The sequence below is a fragment of the Salmo salar genome, chromosome ssa23, assembly GCF_905237065.1.
Source record: "Salmo salar chromosome ssa23, Ssal_v3.1, whole genome shotgun sequence".
Taxonomy (NCBI): Eukaryota; Metazoa; Chordata; class Actinopteri; order Salmoniformes; family Salmonidae; genus Salmo; species Salmo salar.
This window is the reverse complement of record NC_059464.1, coordinates 6641863-6666168: the sequence shown is the minus strand read 5'-3', so window position 1 is coordinate 6666168 and position 24306 is coordinate 6641863. Positions and strand designations below refer to the sequence as shown.

At 42.8% G+C, this 24306-nt stretch overlaps 2 protein-coding genes across 7 annotated transcripts in view; one reads left to right on the top strand and one right to left on the bottom strand.

The window, feature by feature from the left end:
* The window catches only part of LOC106584006 (kinesin-associated protein 3), a 45071-nt gene extending 30623 nt beyond the window's left edge, over positions 1-14448 (top strand). The window contains exons 14-21 of one of the 3 annotated variants that reach the window (XM_014168740.2): positions 862-1027; positions 3112-3237; positions 3520-3618; positions 6128-6213; positions 8751-8940; positions 10139-10232; positions 12483-12532; positions 13643-14448. In XM_014168740.2, the coding sequence (XP_014024215.1) occupies positions 862-1027; positions 3112-3237; positions 3520-3618; positions 6128-6213; positions 8751-8940; positions 10139-10232; positions 12483-12495 (774 nt within the window). In that variant the 3' untranslated portion in view covers positions 12496-12532; positions 13643-14448. The remainder of the gene's footprint in view (positions 1-861; positions 1028-3111; positions 3238-3519; positions 3619-6127; positions 6214-8750; positions 8941-10138; positions 10233-12482; positions 12533-13642) is intronic. The other 2 variants (XM_014168741.2, XM_014168738.2) reach the window with 2 other exon arrangements.
* Positions 14449-16431: 1983 nt separating this feature from the next.
* The window catches only part of LOC106584005 (protein Niban 1), a 46234-nt gene continuing 38359 nt past the window's right edge, over positions 16432-24306 (bottom strand). For 3 of the 4 annotated variants that reach the window (XM_014168734.2, XM_014168737.2, XM_045706444.1), the window contains 3 exons: positions 20489-20600; positions 20128-20336; positions 16432-17262 (listed from right to left, as the gene is read on the bottom strand). In XM_014168734.2, coding sequence (XP_014024209.1) covers positions 17206-17262; positions 20128-20336; positions 20489-20600 — 378 coding nt within the window. In that variant the 3' untranslated portion in view covers positions 16432-17205. Of the gene's footprint in view, positions 17274-20127; positions 20337-20488; positions 20601-24306 lie in introns of all 4 variants that reach the window. The other variant, XM_014168735.2, reaches the window with a different exon arrangement.

Sequence of the window (24306 nt, the reverse complement as noted above, 5' to 3'; positions counted from 1 at the left end):
CTGTACACAAAACTATGTGGCGATATGGGGTCAGAGCATGACAATGTTATATTTCACATCCAGGCTTGGTGGTTATCGAGGGGGAGTGTTGGAAAGATTTTTCAAATTGAGAGAGGAACTGTTGTCAATGGATGTAAAAAAAACAGACTTTGTTGACTTTCTGAGTAATGAAAAGAAAATGTCTCCTTGCCTATTTAACAGACATATTTGGGAAAATGAACGCAAGCATGCAGGGGAAATACACAAAAAATATTCAGATGAGTGACCGAATCAGCAAAATCTGTTAGACTGTTATCTTGGCTCAGTTGACATGCCGGTAAGGGAAATCGAACAGCTGATCGAGGTGTCAAGTGACCGAATGCTGCAGACAACGCATTCATGGGTCACAATGAAGGAATTTTGGTTCATAACTCAAAAGGGAATACTGTTCCGTCTCCCTCCGAGCATTAAAACTCATGGTATACTTATTCAGTGCTCTCGTCTGCATTAAAAACAAATATCGATCCAGGTTGGATGTGACTGGATAGATGAGATGCACACTGTCGACCACGGACCCTGACTTTGAGAAGCTCTGACGCAACATGCATCAAGCACACCTATCTCATTAGTGGTGGTGAGATAAGATAAATGATGTCAGACTAATTTGCAATTTACTGTCAAAGCCCCAATTTTAAAAAAAGTAAACATTGGCTGTTAATTCCATCATTTTTCACATGGTTGGGTTCGTGAGAGTTTTATATCAAAATGGGGTCGTGGACCAAAAATGTTTGGGAACCTCTGCTCTATTGGAACAGAACATTGTGGTGTTGGACCCTTACCTCTGTCTCTATGGTAACTGACCTCCCTCTGATCCCCCCTCAGGACTACGTAGGTGACTTGGCTGCTCAGACGGGAGTGGAGGAGAGGGAAGAGTATGTGATTGAGTGTCTGGGGACCCTGGCTAACCTCACCATCCCTGACCTGGACTGGGAACTGGTGCTGAAGGAGTACAACCTGGTGCCCTTCCTCAAAGACCGCCTCAAACCAGGTAGGCTTAGAAACCGCCTCAAACCAGGTAGGCTTAGAAACCGCCTCAAACCAGGTAGGCTTAGAAACCGCCTCAAAGGGGGCATTGGTGGGGCGGTAGGTAGCCTAGTGGTTAGAGCGTTGGACTAGTAACTGAAAGGTTGCAAGATCGAATCCCCAAGTTGACGAGGTAAAAATCTGTCATTCTGCCCCTGAACAAGACAGTTAACTTGTTATGGATAGGGGGCAGCATTTTCACGGCCGGATAAAAAACGTACCCGATTTAATCTGATTATTACTCCTGCCCAGAAACTAGAATATGCATATAATTATTAGCTTTGGATAGAAAACACTCCAAAGTTTCTAAAACTGTTTGAATGGTGTCTGTGAGTATAACAGAACTCATTTGGCAGGCCAAAACCTGAGAAGATTCCAAACAGGAAGCGCCCTCTCTGACCATTTCTTGGCCTTCTTGATCATCTCTATCCAAAACAGGGGATCTCTGCTGTAACGTGACATTTTCTAACGCTCCCATAGGCTCTCAGAAGGCGCCAGAACGTTGAATGATGACTTTGCAGGCCATGGCTGAAAAAGAGTAGCGCGTTTGGTAAGTGGTCGATCTGAGAACAATGAGACTGGCGCGCGCGTGCACGAGACGACTCCATGTTTTCATTTTCAGTCTTTGAACGAAAACAACGACTCCCGGTCGGAATATTATCGCTTTTTTATGAGAAAAATCGCATAAAAATAGATTTTAAACAGCGTTTGACATGCTTCGAAGTACGGTAATGGAATATTTTGACATTTTTTGTCACGAAACGCGCCGGGCGCGTCACCCTTCGTTACCCTTCGGATAGTGTCTTGAACGCACAACAAAACGCCGCTATTTGGATATAACTATGGATTATTTGGAACCAAACCAACATTTGTTATTGAAGTAGAAGTCCTGGGAGTGCATTCTGACGAAGAACAGCAAAGGTAATCCAATTTTTCTTATAGTAAATCTGAGTTTGGTGAGTACCAAACTTGGTGGGTGTCAAAATAGCTAGCCCGTGATGGCGAGCTATCTACTCAGAATATTGCAAAATGTGCTTTCACCGAAAAGCTATTTCAAAATCGGACACCGCGATTGCATAAAGGAGTTCTGTATCTATAATTCTTAAAATAATTGTTATGTTTTTTGTGAACGTTTATCGTGAGTAATTTAGTAAATTCACCGGAAGTGTTCGGTGGGAATGCTAGTTCTGAACGTCACATGCTAATGTAAAAAGCTGGTTTTTGATATAAATATGAACTTGATTGAACAAAACATGCATGTATTGTATAACATAATGTCCTAGGAGTGTCATCTGATGAAGATCAAAGGTTAGTGCTGCATTTAGCTGTGGTTTTGTTTTTAGTGACATTATATGCTAGCTTGAAAAATGGGTGTCTGATTATTTCTGGCTGGGTACTCTGCTGACAATCTAATGTTTTGCTTTCGCTGTAAATCCTTTTTGAAATCGGACAGTGTGGTTAGATAAAGGAGAGTCTTGTCTTTAAAATGGTGTAAAATAGTCATATGTTTGAAAAATGGAAGTTTTTGGATTTTCGAGGAGTTTGTATTTCGCGCCACGCCTATCATTGGATATTGGAGCAGGTGTTCCGCTAGCGGAACGTCTAGATGTAAGAGGTTTTTAACCCACTGTTCCTAGGCCGTCATTGAAAATAAGAATTTGTTCTTAACTGACTTTCCTAGTTAAATGAAGGTTTAAAAAAAAGACCTCAAACCAGGTAGGTCTCAAAGACCGCCTCAAACCAGGTAGTAAGGGAGGGAGAGCGAGAAAAGGGGGGAAGGACGACTGGTGCTGCAACTTACAGGTGCATTCAGCCTGAAGAACTTGAGACAAGCAAATACTGTACGGACATTCCACAAGTTTTCAATTTGAACAAATTCTATCCCATGGCTTTCTCCAACCCCTAACCCATAACCTTCATCACTCTATCAGTTTCACTGACTGATCCTACATCATTGAATGATGTCAGCGATCTCACACACACACAGTGACTTTTCCCTTCTCAGCTTTAATCTCTGTGTCCCCTGACCTCTGCCCCCCAACCCACCAGGCTCGGCAGAGGATGACCTGATCCTAGAGGTGGTAATCATGATAGGGACGGTGTCCATGGACGGCTCCTGTGCTGCCATGATGGCCAAGTCTGGCATTATATCTGCCCTCATCGAGCTGCTCAATGGTAGGTAGTAGATAAGGCCCAGGCCTGCACATGCTAGAAGGAGGGTTATCCTACTAAAATGCCAGCAAGTTATGATCAAACTGACATGCTATGTGAGCTACAATATGAGGAGTAATGATGAAATGGAGTGAAATGTATGAAACAACATACAGTACATCGACTTGTATTAGCTTGCTGGTTGAGGGATTGTATGTACATACAGTATTTCTGTGTATGTAAGCCCAACAGGTGGACAATGAGTTTGTGTGTCAGATCGTCTGTTTCACCTCTCTCTGCCTGTAGCCCAACAGGAGGATGATGAGTTTGTGTGTCAGATCGTCTATGTTTTCTACAAGATGGTGTTCCACCAAGCCACCAGGGATGTCATCATCAAGGACACCCGTATCCTCCCTCTTACAACAATAAACCTCAATACAGTTGAAGTCGGAAGTTTACATACACTTAGGTTGGAGTCTTTAAAACTCGTTTTTCAACCACTCCACAAATTTCTTGTTAACAAACTATAGTTTTGGCAAGTCGGTTAGGACATCTACTTTGTCCATGACACAAGTTATTTTTCCAACAATTGTTTACAGACAGATTATTTCACTTATAATTCATTGTATCACAATTCCAGTGGGTCAGAAGTTTAAATACACTAAGTTGACTGTCTTTAAACAGCTTGGAAAACTCCAGAAAATGATGTCATGGCTTTAGAAGCTTCTGATAGGATAATTGACATTCAATTGGAGGTGTACCTGTGGATGTATTTCAAGGCCTACCTTCAAACTCAGTGCCTTTGTTTGACATCATGGTAAAATCAAAAGAAATCAGCCAAGACCTCAGAAAAATAATTGCAGATCTCCACAAGTCTGGTTCAGCCTTGGGAGCAATTTCCAAACGCCTGAAGGTACCATGTTCATCTGTACAAACAATAGTACGCAAGTATAAACACCATGGGACCACGCAGGCGTCATACCGCTCAGGAAGCAGACGCGTTCTGTCTCCTAGAGATAAACGTACTTTGGTGCGAAAAGTGCAAATCAATCCCAGAACAACAACAAAGGACCTTATGAAGATGCTGGAGGAAACGGGTATAAAAGTATCTATATCCACAGTAAAACGAGTCCTATATTGACATAACCTGAAAGGTCGCTCAGCAAGGAAGAAGCCACTGCTCCAAAACCACCATTAAAAAAAGCCAGACTACAGTTTGCAACTGCACATGGGGACAAAGATCGTACTTTTTGGAGAAATGTCCTCTGGTCTGATGAAACAAATATAGAACTGTTTGGCCATAATGACCATCGTTATGTTTGGAGGAAAAATGGGGAGGCTTGCAAGAGAAAGAGCACCATCCCAACCGTGAAGCACAGGGGTGGCAGCATCATGTTGTGGGGGTGGTTTGCTGCAGGAGGGACTGGTGCACTTCACAAAATAGATGGCATCATGAGGCAAGGAAAATGATGTGGATATATTGAAGCAACATCTCAAGACATCAGTCAGGAAGTTAAAGCTTGGTCGCAAATGGGCCTTCCAAATGTACAATGACCCCCAAGCATACTTCCAAAGTTGTGGCAAAATGGCTTAAGGACAACAAAGTCAAGGTATTGGAGTGGCCATCACAAGGCCCTGACCTCAATCCCATAGAAAATGTGTGGGCAGAACTAAAAAAGTGTGTGCGAGCAAGGATGCCTACAAACCTGACTCAGTTACACCAGCTCTGTCAGGAGGAATGGGCCAAAATTCACCCAACGTATTGTGGGAAGCTTGTGGAAGGCTACCCAAAACGTTTGACCCAAGTTAAACAATTTAAAGGCAATGCTACCAAATACTAATTTGAGTGTATGTGAACTTCTGACCCACTGGGAATGTGATGAAAGAACAAAAAGCTGAAATAAGTCATTCTCTCTACTATTATTCTGACATTACACATTTTTAAAATAAAGTGAGGATCCTAACTGACGTAAGATAGGGAATTTTTACTAGGATTAAATGTCAGGAATTGTGAAAAACTGAGGGTAAAAGTATTTGGCTAAGGTGTATGTAAACTTCCGACTTCAACTGTATATACCTCAGGATGCATCAATATATCTACTGTAATTTTACATCAATTTATCCCAGTTTATCCCAATATACTGTACATCTCAATTTACCTCAAAATATCCCTGTTTACCTCAATTATCTCAGTTTACCTCAATATGGCCTCGTTTACTGCAGTATACTCCGGTTTACCTCAATATGCCACAATATATCTACATTTACCTCGATATAGACCTCAGAATTACAGCCCAAATAACCCTCAAATATCTTCCTAAATGGCTTTCGATGTAGTCCTTATTTATTTACCCTGTCGTTAGGTTATGTTACCCTGTTGTTATGTTACCATGGTAACCAATAGTATCACCCTATATCCCATCTGCTTCTTTCAATGTGTGTTTCCACGGCAAGCTCAGTTACCCCATCCATGACATCAGTGCTCCACACTGCACAGTCGTGATCTGAGGTGACAGGCATACAATTACAAATAGCTTGCAGTAATACTGTATTTGATAAATGTTTTAATTTTATGGAGAATATTACAGAGGGATCTCTACCAAGTGGTCTGCTTTGGGCGAGTTATTCTGCTTTACCATATCTCTCTCTCATCACAGGAAATGTAATAGTTGTTCGTTTGGCCACAGGGCAACTGTCTCATGTCTGCTTCCTATAAATTAAAGAGCAAAAGCAGTATTTCCTCTCTCTCGTTTCTTTCTCCCTCAAATACCATACCGTAACTGTGATCTTGATTAAAGAGACACTATTGAATGATCTGTTTGAGTAGAAGGAACAGCAAAATGATCCCCCCCAAAAAGTGTAGAATGCATCCCTCCCTTTCTCTGTTGTCCTCTCCTTGACTCACTCTCTCCAGAGGCTCCCGCCTACCTCATTGACCTGATGCATGACAAGAACGCAGAGATACGCAAAGTCTGTGACAACACACTGGACATCATCGCTGTAAGTATCTGTGTAGTAAAAACGTATGCAGTAAGCAATTGTGCTTGTTCTCCGCCATTTTGTTAATTCTTGTAGAACACTTTCCTGATTCTGATTATCAGCTGTTGTCAAACACACGTGTCAAAAGACATTTCTCTGCCACAATAGTGTGCAGTGAATTTTAAGAGATGAAAAGCCGAAATGAGTATGTACAGTTGAAGTCGGAAGTTTACATACACTTTAGCCAAATATATTTAAACTCAGTTTTTCACAATTCCTGACATTTAATCCTAGTAAAAATTCCCTGTCTTAGGTCAGTTAGGATCACCACTTTATTTTAAGAATGTGAAATGTCAGAAATATACTAGAGAGAATTATTTATTTCAGCTTTTATTTATTTCATAATATTCCCAATGGGTCAGAAGTTTACATACACTCAGTTAGTATTTGGTAGCATTGCCTTTTAAAATGTTTAACTTAGGTCAAATGTTTCGGGTAGCCTTCCACAAGCTTCCCACAATACGTTGGGTGAATGTTGGCCCAATCCTCCTGACAGAGCTGGTGTAACTGAGTCAGGTTTGTAGGCCCTCCTTGCTCGCACACACTTTTTCAGCTCTGCCCACAAATTTTCTATAGGATTGAGGTCAGGGCTTTGTGATGGCCGCTCCAATACCTTGACTTGGTTGTCCTTAAGCCATTTTGCCACAACTTTGGAAGTATGCTTGGGGTCATTGTCCATTTTGGAAGAGTATGTAAACTTCCAACTTCAACTGTAATCCTGGCATTTAAAGCATGCTACATTTTTGAAATTTCACACAATATAAAACATATTTTCGCATACTCAAGAAGCCTACTATTTAGAACATAAGTATGGTTATTCTGACATTTTCTTCCCATTCATTTCTAACTGAAACTGGCCAGAATTCTGGTTTTCCAGATTCTCTATGTTGTCCTGATCCATCCCTGTTTAATGCAGGCCCGGAAAAACTGTTCTAGCCAGGAAAAACTCCAGATAATGGCATAATCAACAATGTACTTACAAAGATGCATTACTTATCTCTCTAATTGTAACATTTAGATTGAAAGGACTGGTACATTCAATTCCTGTGTGGTTATGTCCCAGTCATGGTGTGATCTGTCACAGGCCTGAGATCAGTGTAATTAGCTATAGATTACAGCCGGGTTGTGGAGCTAGTAGTGGGGGGAGAGGAAGTGTTTCATTGAAATTATCAGTGAGAACTATTAAGACGTGAACCACATGAAAGACCAGGACAGGCTCTGGAGAGTGTCGTAGCAGGACGCGGTACGTGAGTGAAAAAGCAGACCCTACACACACACACACACACACACACACACAATCATTCGTCTTCAGAGCTGCAGCCTACCTTAGCAGAGCTGCAGGCTACCTTATTGTACGTTCTTGAATATTTCCCTTTTGATCATTGTGTCCACACACACATCCCACAGAGAAAGAAAAACCTACGTTTAGATGGTTCTACTAAGTCAGACAGAAGGGTAATTCACGAGGATATTTCTTAGATTCGGGTTTTCTCTGAGGAGGAACATTGGAAATGCCATGAGTACTGTTTTATATCGGCTGGCTCCTTGCCTCTGAGACGTCATTAGCTCAGCTCTCTCGTTATGATGGATTAAGCTTCATATAAAACCCTTACTACAGACTAATGGTCCAGGGGAAGTCAGCCGTGTAGTCATTAAGCCGCTTTAGACGTGATAAATCTGCAGCTTGACAAAAAGTGTCACTGCCACTTTGGGGACGGAGAGCGGCCCTGCGATGTGACAATGGTCCCGTTTGAGGCCTGGGCCTTGGGTGGCTGTCAGTGCCCAGGGGGCTCTGCTTTGCGTCTGGATGATTAATTTGCAGGGCTTGGCCGAGTGGAGCACAGCGGCTCAAAGAGGGTCTTTCTCCCAAATGGCCCACGCAGAGAAAGGAAAACAGAATCTGTGTTCCTCCTCAGCCTTCCTCGGCCAAGCTCTACACACACTCACACAGCCCCATCGCAGTCCCATCCATCTCACCACGCCAGGTTTTTATTAGTAACAGCATCAGTAGGGTGCAGGCACACAGAGCAGTGCATTGTGGGATGCCCTAGTAGTCTGTGGAGGATCTGGCCCTCCCTGCTGAGATGGACCAATATGGCGGTCAGTGGTCCGGCTGGTCCCCCAGCCTTAGCTGACTCCCTGCCAGCCACTCTTCTACAGCCAATTACACTTCCAGTTCGGTGGATTCTCTCTCCGTTTACACAGAGTGTATCTGTTTGCTACTAAGGCTGGGATTCAATCAATTGAAGATGGTGGATTTCCATTATAGTGCTTTCAGTGTGTGTGTGCATGCCTGCCTGTGTGCTTGTATTCATGTGTATGATTCGGTCTGTTTTTATCTGTGTGTGTGAACCTCCAGTAACCCATACTCCTCTCTCGCGCTCTGTCGCTCTCTCTCGCGCTCTGTCGCTCTCTCTCTCGCGCTCTGTCGCTCTCTCTCTCGCGCTCTGTCGCTCTCTCTCGCGCGCTCTGTCGCTCTCTCTCTCTCCCTGCTGTAGGAGTATGATGAAGAGTGGGGGAGGAAGATCCAGAGTGAGAAGTTCCGCTGGCACAACTCCCAGTGGTTAGAGATGGTGGACAACAGAGCCATGGGAGACGACGGAGAACCATTCATGTACGGAGACGATGGGGAACCTTTCATGCACAACGGAGACATTCTAGAGAGACGTGACCTCTTCTACAGTGCAGGTACGGAGGGAGGTAGAGAAGGAGAGAGGGAAGCAGAAACATTCAGTAGAGACTCAACCTCTTCTACAGTGCAGGTACGGAGGGAGGGAGGCAGGTAGGGGAGAGTGGGGTTGAGCCATTTTTTTACATTCAGCATCACTTAGTCAAGGGAAATATAGTATTTTTTTCTAACGAAGATATCTACATACATTTCAGGATGCTGTGTGTCCCTGGAAATAATCAGAAGTCATGTCAACATTACAGTTTTGAAAACATAGCTTGTCCAAAAAAAGTGGTCTCTTGGAACAACTTAAACAGGAAGTTAAGCCACCTACAAATTTCTGTACTGAATGAAATATTACCACTACCTTGTTTTAACCATGTCTATCTTTAGTTCCCAAACAAAAGTCAATACATTTCCAATCGCTTTTTGTCATTAAATAATTTTAAGCATCTTTTAACACAGGCTTAACACCTGACAAACACTTTTTCTAAACACTTATCGTACATAGGCCAGGTCCTGTTACCTCATATCCCAGTGATAATGCCATGCATTACGCCTGGGAAGAAAACACTTCAATTTGCTCAACTTGCCATTGGCTCAACCATTGGATCAACTTACCCAATGGCCATTGGCTTAACTTACACAAGGCAAACATTTTGACTATATTAACCCACACAGGTTTATGACCTTATATTGAAGCTTATAGAGACCCCAACTGATGTATACAAACAAAAAATATGATCAACTTGGCTTTAGATACAAGCATCATGAAACCGCTAACACAAATTAATTTGACTTGGTAAAAATGCGTTTTTTGGACCTAACTTGCTTACCACTTTTTCCTTCACAGACTCCATGAAATGATGACCTCTTCCTAAATATTTGGTCAAATTATTTATTTTCTGTATGGTTTCCTGGAAACAAGGGTGGCTCAACTTACCCCTTTGGCTCAACTTACCCCACGCTCCCCTACAGAGGGAGGGAGGTAGAGAAGGAGGAAGGGGGGCAAAGACCTGACCTCTTCTACAGCGCAGGTACAGAGAGAAAGAGGAGGAGGGTGGGAGAGGGGTAAAGAGCGAGAGAGGGATACTGGAGAGACTCAACCTCTTCCACAGCGCAGGTACGGAGAGCGAGGGAGGTAGTGAGAGAGGGCGAGATGAGACACTCAATAGAAAACTTGTCTCTAACTTAAGAGTTGTATGTCTCTCTCCCCAGATGGGATCATCCCAGCAGACAGTACCATCAGCCCAGAGTTCTTCATAGACTACCAGAATGGAGACATGGGCCAGGCTGGAGGCTTCCCAGGCAGGTGAGCTCAGAGTAGGTCAGGGGTTGGACTGCACCTCTATCCCCATCCCCTAGAGGCTCCTCTTGGTGGTGAGCTGCACCTCTCCCCCCTCCACCCCACCATCGGCTGGAGAACCACAGCAGGGCTGGTTGTCTTTCTCCTGCATTAACATTTACATTTGAGTAATTTAGCAGACACTGTTATCCAGAGCAACCTACAGTAGTGAGTGCATACATTTTCATACTTTTTCGTGCTGGTCCCCCAGTGGGAATCGAACCCACAACCCATGCTCTACCTACCGAGCCACATGGGACTGACAGGCTGTCCTGATGCAGGACAATGACCCCGTAGCAAACCATCCCAGTCTCAGCCTCAGTCTCTGCTTCTTGGTGAACGGTGTTATTCTTCTCCAGTATTCGCTGATCTTTGTTATTGAACCAGGGGCAGGGGCTGTGTCAACAGTCCTCCAATATCCCAGAAGGCCATCAACAGCAATACTGGAGCTTTGAGAATAAACACACTCTCTGCTCTACACTGTTGAGGCTCAGATACAGCCTGCAATGAAATAATTATTTATATTTATCATAAAACAAATATTATCCTTTGATTTTTGCTGTCTTAAACAGGCCTAATATGTCAAGTTTAAGTAATTTGATATGCTGTTAAAATGATGAATAGGTGAGGAAATGGGGAGTTTATTTAAAGTAATTTGTCTTTTTTATTATCAAACATCTTGCGTGCGATGAAAGTTTTTTTCCTGTCGGAGTATGTTTGTGTTGACTGCTGTTGAGAGGCTTGCTGTGTAGAGCAGATAGCAGGACAATGCGCTGAATCCATGCAACAGTTATTTCAGCTTTCAAATGGATGAAGGAGAGGGGAGGGAGGGAAGGAGAAACAGATAGCAAAGAGCGAGGGAAGGGAACAGAGAGAGAGCAAGCGAGTAGGAGGCTTTTTTTCCAAATTTCTTTGTAACTGATACCTTTTAAATATACTGAGCAAGCTGGGGGAATTGGCATCTATAAGAGTGTTTTAATTTGGCCAGTGTACTCTGGAGTGGTCCAGGTTAACACAATAATCAAAGCCAGCTCCAGCGCTTATTTAAAACTGTGTGTGAAACATGGTGTGAATGGGGTCTTTTAAATGGGTTTAATACAATCACTGTTATTTGTATAAATATCATAATGAGCTATTTCATATGAACTATATAAAATGTCTCTAGTCCCGGGTCGTTGGGAAGGAGCGGGTCCTTTATTTTAAAGAAAGTTAAAATAAGTCCCAGCAGCCACAGTGGGCCAGGCGACAGAGGCTGAGCGAGGGCGCCGTTCGTGTCCCCGTGTGGAAAGAGAAGTGTCTGGGTTTCACTAGAGGTGCACAACAGCGTGAGATTAGAGGGTTTCTGACCCCCCCCACAACACGCAGACAGGAAAATCAATGAGCGCTTTGAAAGGACTGTCAGTGATTGACAGTCAAGAGTGTTAAGGAATGTAAAACTAAAGGAAAACAGAACGGCGTTGCAATCAGGTGAGACGGAGAAAGAGGGGGGGGAAGGGGGAGCTGGTTATTTAGCACTTGTGTAGTGGGTAGCTGTAACTTGAGGAGTGACAGCCAGGGGAGAGATCAAAGCATCTCGGGCGAGGTGGGAGGGGACAGACATATGAGGGAGCAGAGGGTCGGGAGCAAAAAAAGGAAAAAGGCCTGCTTCTCTTCCTGTGCACTATGATCTCTGTAGAATGTGTCCCCATACCTCACCCTGGGTTCACTGGGGCCTGTAGTACCAGGGTGGAAAAACGAGGGCCCTTTGTCTGCTAACATAACCCTCCCTCTCTTAAAATGTCACAACACACACGCATGCCTGGAATGAGGTGAGAGACGAGCTGATTTACATGTCTCATATTACTTACTGTATGAGGAAGTGTGTGAGTGAATTGTTGATCAACTGACCCTCTTTATCGTAATGTGCTCATTTTAAACCAGTGGTATTCAAACTTTTTTGGGAACCCATTTTTCCCCCAAAGAAAAACCCCACTACACCCCAAATCTAATGACACAACCATAAAATCTGTAAATTTGGATTTTTACATCAACCTTCAATTCATTGCATTTTCATCTCATCAAAATAAAAATAAATACATTTACTCAAACCCCGCTGCAGTTCCGTCGCGACCCCGACGTTTGAATACCACTGTGTTAATCCTTTCCTCATCACCACCAGAACCAGACTGCAGGCGCTGACCTGAGGTCCCGCTGTGTCTCTGTCTCTCTTTCTCCCAGGCCCAGGATGTAGTCAGACAGATGGTCAGTGAGGCAGGCAGGATTTCCAGGTAGGCTGTGAGGGAGGCAGTCAGACAGTGCTATCAAGGCAGGCTGTGAGGCAGGCAAGCTATCCAGGCAGGTCAGGCAGGCAGTCAGACAGTGCTATCAAGGCAGGCTGTGAGGCAGCAAGCTATCCAAGCAGGTTGTCTGACTCAGAGCTCTGGTGTTTCTCCAGTGTTTCTCTTAGCCTCCTTTAGCCTGCCTCTCAAATCCCCCCCTGACAGCCGAGCGGAGATGAAAAAGACATATTCCTGTCCAGTGAGGTAGGGGTTGGGAGGGGGCACGAGGAAGAGGGGGTACAGAGTGTGTAACTGATCACTGGAAGTGATTTGGGCTAAAAACAACACATCATTATGGGCGCTCACAGGGGCAAAGCAAACAGGTCGTATTTTAATGAGCCATAGGATGTCGGCCCGGCCAGCCAGCAACTGACAGTGTATAGACCAAGAGAGAGAAGGATTGAGGGTGGAGTCCAAGAGAAGGGGACATGCTGTCGTTTGTCGAGGTGCAGTTTATCCATCACTCTGTTTGGTTAACTCGCCCAGTCCGAGGTAACAAGATGGTCGTGCTGACCCCACTGCACAGCTGAACGGTCCGACCAGCTGGTCATAGCAGAGAGACGACCAACCGTGAAATCGTCCAGCCTTTCTTTCTCTGTGTTCACATCCCCATGGTAACTGATTTGTATGGTTGTAGCTACAGCCCCTTTATCATCCTCCAAATAGGCTGGGGTTGCTGGGTGGAGGGGTGGAGTGAGGGCATGCCGGTTAGACAGGTCTGGCTGTTGGTCTCTAACGGAGCTGTGTTTTGACATTTTAGCTGTTTTTATGTAGTTGCCTCACTGGCTGCCTCCACTGTTTACCCCTGCAGCTACAGGTTCCCTGTCACAGAGCTTCATTGTTATGTCAGAACCCTGTATTAGAGCAGATTTAATATTACATTACGTTTTTAAAGAGCTTTTACTTAACGTTCCATTATACTACGACGCCTTTTACCTTGTTTTGTTTGTGTCCTTGTATGTTTCACTGTCTCAGAATGCCACCTAGTGGTGGTATTTAGAACCATCTCACGTGATGTCGACTCCTGTGGGGCTGACGTGTGTGTTTCTAACCCTTCAGTATGAATATCGATACGTTCAGACAGTCGACGGTGACCTCTGGACAGCGCCCTGCCACGGCTTCTGGCTTCCGGCCAGAAGAGCAGTTCTTCTACAGCTAGGCTGGAATCGGCCTCCAGATCAACCAGGTCAAATTGGGTTCACTACACCGCACAGACTGACTACAGCTATCTCCTGTGTAGCTCGCTACGCTAAGGTGTGTAGTGATGAGTGTATCAACACGACTGTGTGTTTAACAGCTAGTCGCTTCAAGTGCTCTATTCCAAGCTCTAGCAGTGATGATGTTGCTGTTTTATTGAATGCTACCATTACATCTTAAGCTACCCAAACGCTTTTCTTTTTCTAGTTAAGGTCATAAAAAAATGGCAATTTGTTTTGAGCTTTAATTGGAATATATTTGCATATATCTCAAATGTGTTCACTATAAGCATGTACCATAATGTAAGAACACTTACTTAACTTTAGTCTTAACTTATACAGGATGAGCGTTGCTTTGTTTCCATAGGATGTTTTCCACGCATTACATTTCCGAAGTAGAGGTGGTTGGTTGGTATTGCACAGTGTGAGTCTTATTCTTATAGTCCAACAGCTGCATGCTGTGACAGTCCTTTTTATAGGTGACCTCATTCATGAGACTGACCGTTTTACTTCTTTGCCTTTGTACAAACATTCAGTAATTTATGTTTATTTAATTGTTTTCTTTTATATAAATTAACAATTTGTTGTGTTGTCTCTTCATTGTGCCTGGTGCTCATCAGAACACATTTTTCTGTGGTGCAATATTTAAAATAAAGTGTTGAAAACGGACATTGTTTGATGTGACCATTCCTTGTACAGTCCTTGCCACCCTCGATAAAGATGAGCAAAGAAAAGGGTATAAAATAAATAATACAAATACTGAGCTATATTGTATGCTCATTGTTTTGAAAATTATATTTTATACGTGTACAATTGCTCAGAAATAGATTTTGTATAATAAATAATCAAAACAATTCTCAAGAAGATACGTGTCAAAATGAATGGCACCCTTTAAAAATGTAAATATTACGTTCAACTTTTTTAAAGGTCTGATACAGCCATTTTAATCTCCCTATCAAATCATTACTGTATAACAATTAAGTACCTTACTATGATTGTTTTCAATTAAAATAGTCAAAAATAAACAAATCTAACTATTGCAAAGGGCTCTCAAGCTAGAATTTAGCTCAGACTGTCTGGGGGATGTCTGAGTGGGGAGGGAAATTGGCAGAGGTTTTTCTTATTGATCTATTAACTAATTTACCGCATGGTGATGTCACCATGGAATGCCAAAACTACATCCCACCAAAACAGGCAGCAATTTCAGGCGGTCTTTTCAAACAGCTCTTACACCAAAAGGGCATTATCATAATTTCACAGTATTATCCCAACCTCATAGTGTGTAAGTATATATGAAACACAGAACTGCACTGGGGCGGCAGGGTAGCCTAGTGGTTAGAGCGTTGGGCTAGTAACTGAAAGGTTGCAAGTTCAAGTCCCTGAGCTGAGAAGGTAGAAATCTGTCTTTCTGCCCCTGAACAAGGCAGTTAACCCACTGTTCCTAGGCCGTCATTGAAAATAAGAATTTGTTCTTAACCTACTTGCCTAGTTAAATAAAGGTAAAATAAATAAAGTTCATTTCATTTCAACCATTTATACTCGAGGGAAATGGCCTATAGTGATACATTTAAATGTTTCTTACAGAATAAATATTAAATGCATAAGCATGGTAGCAATTGAAAAGGAACAGTTTGGAGATAATGGGGAAATTATTAGACCAAAGGTGAGTACACAACAGTTCACCTGACACAAGACTCAATCCAAACACTACACTGTTGATTTTATGTGCATTTTACATTTACTGTACTTTTCACTGCATTTGTTGATAATGAAATCTGAAAATACTCTGGATACATTAAGTAACATAAGACTATTCCTGGAAAATGTGGGGTAGGTGCAACATAAGACAAAAACATAAGGGTTTGAGTAAGAGGACTAACTGGTGTCTCCAAGTGGACACACACCTCTTCAAAGTATGCGATTTCAATGCACTTTTGTGACTCAAAGAAGAGTCTTCAACCATAAGGTACTTATGCCGTAGAGGAAATAGAGCAAGCACACTTAAATCTTTTGTCTTGCCCTCTGAATGGCGCACACACACACAATCCATGTCTCAATTGTCTAGAGGCTTAAAAATCCTTCTATAACCTGTCTCCTTCATATACACTGATTGAAGTGGATTTAACAAGTGACATCAGTAAGGGATCTTAACTTTCACCTGGATTCACCTGGTCAGTCTGTCATGGAAAGAGCCGATGTTCCTAATGTTTTGTACACTCAGTGTAGGTCAGTATATGTATTATTAATTTATACAGTCTTTATCAAGGGTGGCAATAATTTGGTTTATTCATGAACAATTTTAGAGTCTGAGAAACTAGAAAATACTGTATGAAGTCTAGAAAAACCAGCCAGCTGTCCAGTGTGTTATTTATGTAAATAAAATAACCCTTTTATTTGACTATAAAGAAATACAACACATTTACTGTGTTTGTCTTCCTTTTGCACTGAAGGGTTAATAGCTGAGTTTATGGAGCACAAAACTAGCTGAAAACAATCAATTAATTACATTTAGCTAGCAATTAACTTAAATATACAGTGAATATGCATAGCCCCTTCCCAAACTGCCAGTGCAAAATGTTATGTACAGGCACTGGATGGTGTTGACATTTCAACACGGCTAAAGGTCATTCAGAAATAAAGACACTAGACCAGTCTCCATAGCAACCACGTCCATTGGAAATGGCTCATTCTTCTTCATGGAATCAATGCAGTAGGCCTACGTGTATACAGTATAATAATATACTTGGAAAAAACATTAGCTCCTCAAATCATGATGCCTTTGGATGTATCTCTTGTTGGGATAGCTGTACATAGAACAGAAAATCCCTAAACCCTCCATATGTAGAACCCTCCCATTGCTACTCAGACCGATTCAATATACGGCAGTGTTCTTGATTTAATATTGAACAACTTAAATTGGCATATATCAAACTGTTCTCAAATCATCTAAAATACATATAAAAATCTATGACACAAATGAAGTTCATTCCACACAATTGCAATAGTCAATTTGATGCTTTCCTTGGTCCCAAATTTGATAATCCAGTTATGCCCAGATCTCACCACATTGATCTTCTCACAAACACAATTGTATACATTCATATTTGACCAGTTTTATGGAAACTTACAGTTTTATGCTTGTATAAAAATTACTTTGTTTTTTGACAGTGAAGGTAATCTCAGTCGGTTTCTACAACAGCACGGGTATAGTCTATCACATTTCCATACTCCTCACAATTACAGTGATAAAAAAAATGGGCCCTTGTCATCCTTTATTCCCTGTATGATATCAGGCCCCTTACTTTGTTACCACTCTCTTATAGGTCATGACTACCTGGGTAACGCTGCACCATCTTCTTCACTTCCAACTCCTCCACCACCAGGTCCCGGATCTCCTTCACACAGTCCAGGGCCTTGGGGGCAGGCTCAGCGGGCTCCCCAGCCTGGAGGGCCTCTTTGGCTCAGCAGGGATGGTGGCTGGGGCTGTGGAGGGACTACATTCACATTGGCTGCTGATGCTATGGTTGAATCAGAACATGCAGTGACTTCAACACTAGCTTCACCGTTAACGCCTAATGTTGCTTCAGCGACAGGGTTAGGGGGAACAGGGTCCACCCTCTGATACTTCTATAAGGGGCTCGGTGGTGATGCTGACAGGTGATTCACTCACACTGACCTCTAATGCAAGGTCAGAGGTCACAGAAACGCTAATCTCCTCTCTGCTGCTCAGTGACACTTTGACCTCCTTAGCGGGGGCTGCTGCTCCTGACTCCACTGTAACATCATCATTAGGGGTCTCAATGTGTGATGGGGGCCGACTCGCTATCTGTAACCAAGTCCTCATCCCCATCATCGGGGATGGATGGGGCTGTCACAGGCTCCTCCACATCTTTGGTCTCTACTGCTGCAGCAAGTCTAGAGTCTGCTGGTGGCAGTTACAGGCTTCTCACCACTAGAGGGCACTGCTGGGTCACTGTGAGGAGGACTGCTCTCTCTATCAGCTTTTGGCTCAGTAGTGGCGATTACATTTACATTTACGTCATTTAGCAGACGCTCTTATCCAGAGCGACTTACAAATTGGATTGTGAGAGAAGCCATGCTACTGAATCTTCAACAACTACAGGGTCAATGACAGCTACATGGTTGACAACACAAACAGGGACAGGAGATAGGTCAGGGACAGGGTCCGGACTGGGGGAAGGAGCTTTGCTTTGTGCTACTGTGGTTGGGTGTCTACTTCAATGGATGTCTCTGCCTCGGTCGGTGTCCCTACTTTCTCTATTTAAACAGCGACTGGCTCTTCTAACGTCACTATTTCAGAGGCAATTGGATTGTCTACCTTCTCTGTCTCAGCCGGAGGGCCTGTGTCAACATGAGTGGTCTAAGTTAGAGCAGGAATGTCCACTTTAGCTGTCAGTTAGGACAGGGATGTCCACTTGAGCTGTCTCAGTTAGGACAGGGATGCCCACTTGAGCTGTCTCAGGACAGGGATGTCCACTTTAGCTGTCTCAGTTAGGACAGGGATGTCCACCTGAGCTGTTTCCGTTGTAGCAGGACTAGCCACTTTATCTGTCTCGGCTGGCACTGGAGAGTCCCATTGAACTATCTCAGTTGGTTCTCTATACAACAAGAGTATAGTCTACCTAGCCGGCATGAAAATGAACCACGAGAAAAGCGTCCTCCATTTGCTATTTAATTGCATAAATGACATGTATTTTGTCCCGCTGCCCCTGTTCTATTATCACTTGTGAATGATGCCCAGCTTAAGGCAAAAAAGAAACAGCACATGCTTTTTTTGTGCAACTTTTTAAAATCATAGTCACACACTTCGTGTAGCCTAGCCCATACGCCTATAGGCTTGTATCACAACTAAAGTGGCCAAATAACTTCTTAAAATGAAGCACATTAATCCGCGTTACAACGGGTGTAGAGCCTAACTGGCATACACACACAGTGCATGTGTCAAGTTTGGGGAAGATAATTTTCACCATAAAAATGCACCTTGATAATAAGACCTATAATAAAAATGCATAATCGCATTTGTAGCCTACTGCCGTGTGCACATTGTTGCGCTTATAATGTAAGAAATAGCCTAACAGTTTATCATCATCTTAAGCTAAAAGTTCTCATCTGTTGCGTCAGGCTCATTGCTTAAAACAGTTTTTTTTTATGCTAGTGGTTGTATTCATTTGGGATCTATCGCATCCCACAACAGTCCCAGACTATGTTTGGAATATTTATTTCTCGCACAGAATAGGTCAACTTTTGTATTATTGGGATAGTAAATTGACATAGGCTAGTGCTTTTGCTATTCATCAGGCCTACACATCTTGTTGGCTGTAGAAAATTAAATGTGGACAGTTCTTTCAATATCTTCAATATGTGTCTGTCTTCACCGGATGTGTCTGTCTTCATTTGTAGCCTGTAATAAAGACCCGATCACGTGACAGAGAGCCATGTGAATGAGAGGTGCTTCAGCACGCAGCAGGGAGAAGGGAATTATAATTATAATATTCATCCCAAGGGCATAACGGCCCCTGGTCGCAAAAGGAATGGATTTTTTCAGAGGCCATTATGGCCACACAAAGGGGATGTAGCCGGGAAATTCAAGGCATTATCAAGTGCTTGTCAAATTGTGAATGAGAGACTGATGTACCTTTCATGCAACTTTTTTCAAATCATCATTAGAGTTGCATTATGCAGCATTAGAATGTGCTAAAAATCTAATCGCAAATTATGCATATAGAAGTACCTGTTTCTTTGTTTTCTGCTCAACACAGAATAGCCACATGTGCGCACTGCCTCAAGTCGTTTGGACAAAATATCCTTTCTATTTTCTTCAGCTATGTTCAATTGTATTCTTCATACTATAGAATAATATGAAATAATGCCACTAAATTCTAAGCAAATCTTGTCTGCTAAATGAACTAATGTAGCCCACAGCCATATGGCATAGCTAGATCAGGGCCTAACATAAGGATAACTCAGAATATGCTATTCTGCTCTTCTGAAATAGACTACATTTTCTAGATATCATGTTTCTTTAGACCTGTCTAAAATAAATAATGGATTTAATGTGATGGTGTAGGCTATATTACATGGATTTATTAGACTTTTTAAAATGTAGATGTTCCAAAGGTCTGCATCAGTGGCTTGTAGGCTATGTGTGGAGGCCGGGAGATGCTAAATGTGTTTATGTTAATTAACGGTAAAATACCGAGAACAGCAGTTATTTGCTTGACAATCACCGGCTGACAAATTGTCATGACTGCCACAGCCCTACCCTTGTGCACCCCCACCGACCACCAGGCCATTGCCCTGAAGAGGAGAGGCGGGCTGGGCTGTTACCTCGGCTTCGGGCTGGGTCTCAGGGTGGGTCTGGATAAAGGTAGGGGTCTCAGGCTGGGTCTGGAGCTGTCCGTGGAAGCCTAGCATCCTGGCTGGGTTGCTGGGGATGAAAGGGGTGGAGAAGAGGCTGGAGCAGCTGGACTGGCTCAGGAGGTCTCTGGTGTCTGTGAACAGATTGTGTTTCTTCAGCCTGGCTGCCTCCTCCAACACTGTAGAGCAAACAGAGACATGTTTAAAAGCAAGCGCACTAATAATATTGGTGTGGGTGAGCAGAGTGAGTAACATTGTAGTAATGCCTAAAATGTGTATTACAATTGAATAAGATAAAATGAATAACTCCGATATCTAGTAGAAACAATACCTTTGATGACTTCCTTGTTCAGAATCTGCAGCAAAATGCCCTCATAGATATTGTGAACATGGACAAAGTTGGAATAGTCTGCACAGACTAACTGTTTAAGACCCTGCAGCTCCTAAAGACACAGAAACAACCGTTTCAACCTGTGATTTTCTAAACAATAATGAGATTTCAGGACACAAGAAAATATGTAAAGGCTTGTTGTGCTCTCAAAACACTATTCTTTTGGGGCAGTATAATTTATGCTGGCTTTCCCCCCATTTTCTTGAGGGTTTTGAAGGCTAGCTGAGAGACTCACTGTTTTGCAGGTGTGTAGCAACTGATAATGTAATAAAATGCCAATAATGGAAGAGGAGCTAATAATGTAAGAACTTTTGGATGTGTAATAGTGTAATTACTTTAACCAATAATGTAATATTCACTCTCTTTTACCCATACAAGCGAGACCCTCTGTCATCTACTAGTGCGACCATCACCGGTGCAGCGAGACCCTCTACAACGTCTACATCATCCACAAGTATGACCACCACTGGTGCAGCCATGGAAGATGATGAAATGGAGGAAGCAGCTCTGGATCTAGGACCACCTGAGATTATTATGACACTCACGGAAGTGACCACTGAGGACCTTGTTGAACAAGGTGTGGCCTTGGAGACAAACGAGGAGAGACACGAAGAGGAATAAAGTCACACCAGGCGCCATCGGAGGTACCAGCCCCCAGATCCACTCATTTCAGCAGAGGCTCCTCCAAGCTGTCGAGAGGGATGCAGCCCAACCTGATGCTCACAGGAAGGAGGAGGAAGAGACCCTCTTTGCCATCAGCCTGGTGGCAACCCTAAAGAGGCTGCCTCAGCAAAGAAAAGCAGCAGTCAAGGTTAAAATTAATTAGCTGCTTTCGATGCCGAGTTCAATGTTACGTTTTTTGTCTCCACAACACAGGTAGTGTATTAAGTATTGCGACAGTGAAGTAAAGTAGGTAATTTTTTACAGTATACTCATGTAGGCTAATTGGTATTTCAGATCAAAGGATTCATATGAGGCAAATGTAAAGCTGTTGTTTCTGGGTTAGAAAATATCCTAAAACAAGTTTGCTGTCTAAATATTTGCCTGTCATATTCATCTTTTGATCTGAAATACAAATTCCATGAGTAAACAGCAATAATTACCAATGTTACCATACTGTTCCAATATTATGCCACTAACTACACTATACAAGCAGTATTTCGTTAACATAAATCTCACCTTTTATGGTGTTATTTTATGTAATGCTTGTAAGTGTTATTTTTCTCTTCCCTTCCAAAGATGGAGTCAATTTAGCCAACCAGCTCACATGAAGGACAGGAAGAGGAGAGTTGTCTGGTTGTTGTTTTGACCTTCTCCTCCAACGGGTTTTGAGCAGGTGAGGAGAGGACGCAAGGAATCAAGGAAATGCAAATTATATTTTCCAAGTGTCCTCACTTGAGATTTTCTAACTGTCCTTATTCCGCTTATTATGTCCTTTCTTAGTAGGCTTTTTAGTATAAACTTCATGGAATTCATAAAGTAAATAGTTTCTCAATACTTACTGTAGGACAGCATTCATTATTAGTTGTACATAGATTGCATGAAAATTGACTGAATTGAAACTGACACACCGGAGAATTCAGATGCTCTTGTTGTTCTTTTCCAAGACTAAAGGTGAAATGTGTGTTTACCTGTAATGTGGCTACACATTCACTTTTAGTTTTTTCAGACAGCCCTGCCCTCTCTCTCTTTATGGCCATGTCTGAAGTTCCCCTACTGTCTAGGCTTTATGAGTAGTCCCTGTATCTGTCTGCAGTTGTGCCAACAATACATGCTCTTGTTGTTCTCTTACAGATTACAGGCTACACATACATTTTTGTATTTTTACACGCACATACATGGACACACCTCTTTCAATAGTTTTTATTTTTGGTAACATTTTTACAACACACATACCTGTCATGTTCTTTCCTGTACTTGGATAAGTATTAAAGTCTAATGTTTTCATAGTCAGTTGTTTCATTTGTTTATTAATATCTCATTTAGACTTAATCTGTTTATTTTTTCCCTACACCTTTGCAGATCTAAGACCAGATTAAAGTAAAAACACACTCTCTTCCTAACCTGCATTTTGTCAGACCAGTGAAGATGGTGGTAAACTTTACTATTTGTATTGTCCCTAGGTTACCTACGGTCCATTGTTATCATACTAACTGTATGTCGTATAACCTTAATTAGAGCTCCTTCTCACCTGATGTACCATGCCAGGTGTGTATAATGCTGATTTTAATGGGAGAGGGAAGGGGTTAATGTGTGGTCTTTACTCCCAAATTTCACTTAAATATAACTTCCAAATGAAGAGAGACAATGAGACATAAAAATATCTGGGGAAAAAAATATATTTCATGGACAACGGTGGATGGTTCTTAAAATAACCTTGGTGTTAGGGGGCTCTTAAAAGAGCTGTTTCACTCCACGGCATACTGCCATGGGACTTTACGTGCTGGCGATGAGAAGTAGGTGGTCAGCTTCTCCCTCACCTGGAGTACCTGTTTGGGGGCGTTGTTGGCACCTGCCCTGGTGACATAAGGTAGGTGACCATTTGGCGTGCCCATCTCCATCCGGAGCGGCTCCTGGAATGACCTCCGCAGGTAGTTGTGGAGAACACATGTGGCCTTCACGCAGACATTGACATTTGAGGGGCTGAGACCAAGCACTCTCCAATACATTCTCCACCGGGTTGTCAAGAATCCCAAAGGCGCATTTAACAACTAACCTTGGCCTGGATAGTTGTTTGTTAAAGATCGTTACAGGCTTTGGCAATGGCAGCTGGCGTCCAGCGTAGGGCCTCATGAGGTTGTATCTCAAGGGAAGGCCTCGTCCCTGACAAAGACGTGGGGAACGGGTCCCAGGTCTTTAGCCCCAGGGAGTGATGCAGGTGGTGGAGTCTCCAGGGTGCCATCCTGAAGTGCCTGGCCAAAGGCAGAGTCCTGGAGGGTCCCACTATCACTTCCCTTGGCGTAAGTACCAACATCGACGACACGGAAACACGACACCGGAAGCAGATGGCATCTACAACAGCCAAGAGTACAACTGAATATGTACCTTTGTATTTGTAGAATTGCGAACCCGAGCAGGGTGGAGCCAGGATTACTACGTTTCCCGTCAATGGAGCCAAGACAGTTGGGAAAATTCCACCTCTCCAGGAACTCGGCAGCGATGGCCCTCCAGTCTTTCTCCTTGGGGACAGGCATGTATTCACCAACCAGACAGTTGGTCTCCAAGAATGTGAAATAAAATTCAAAACATTTATCAATATTGTGACGAACTTGAAATTCCACGCACATATTCTATCTACTCATATACAATACCGGTAAAAAGTTTTATAACACCTACTCATTCCTTTGTTTTTTTTTTTTTTACTATTTTCTACATTGTAGAATAATAGTGAATACATAAAAACTGTAAAATAACACAAATGGAAACATGTAGTAACCAAAAAAGTGTTAAACAAATCAAAATATATTCTATATTTGAGATTCTTCAAATAGCCACCCTTTGCCTTGATGACAGCTTTGCACACTGGTATTTGGTATTCTCTCAATCAGCTTCACCTGGAAGCTTTTCCAACAGTCTTGAAGGAGTTCCCATATATGCTGAGCACTTGTTAGCTGCTTTTCCTTCAGTCTGCGGTCCGACTCATCCCAAACCATCTCAATTTGGTTGAGGTCAGGGGATTGTGGAGGCCAGGTCATCTGATGCAGCACTCCATCACTCTAATTCTATGTAAAATTGCCCTTGCCCAGCCTGGAGGTGTG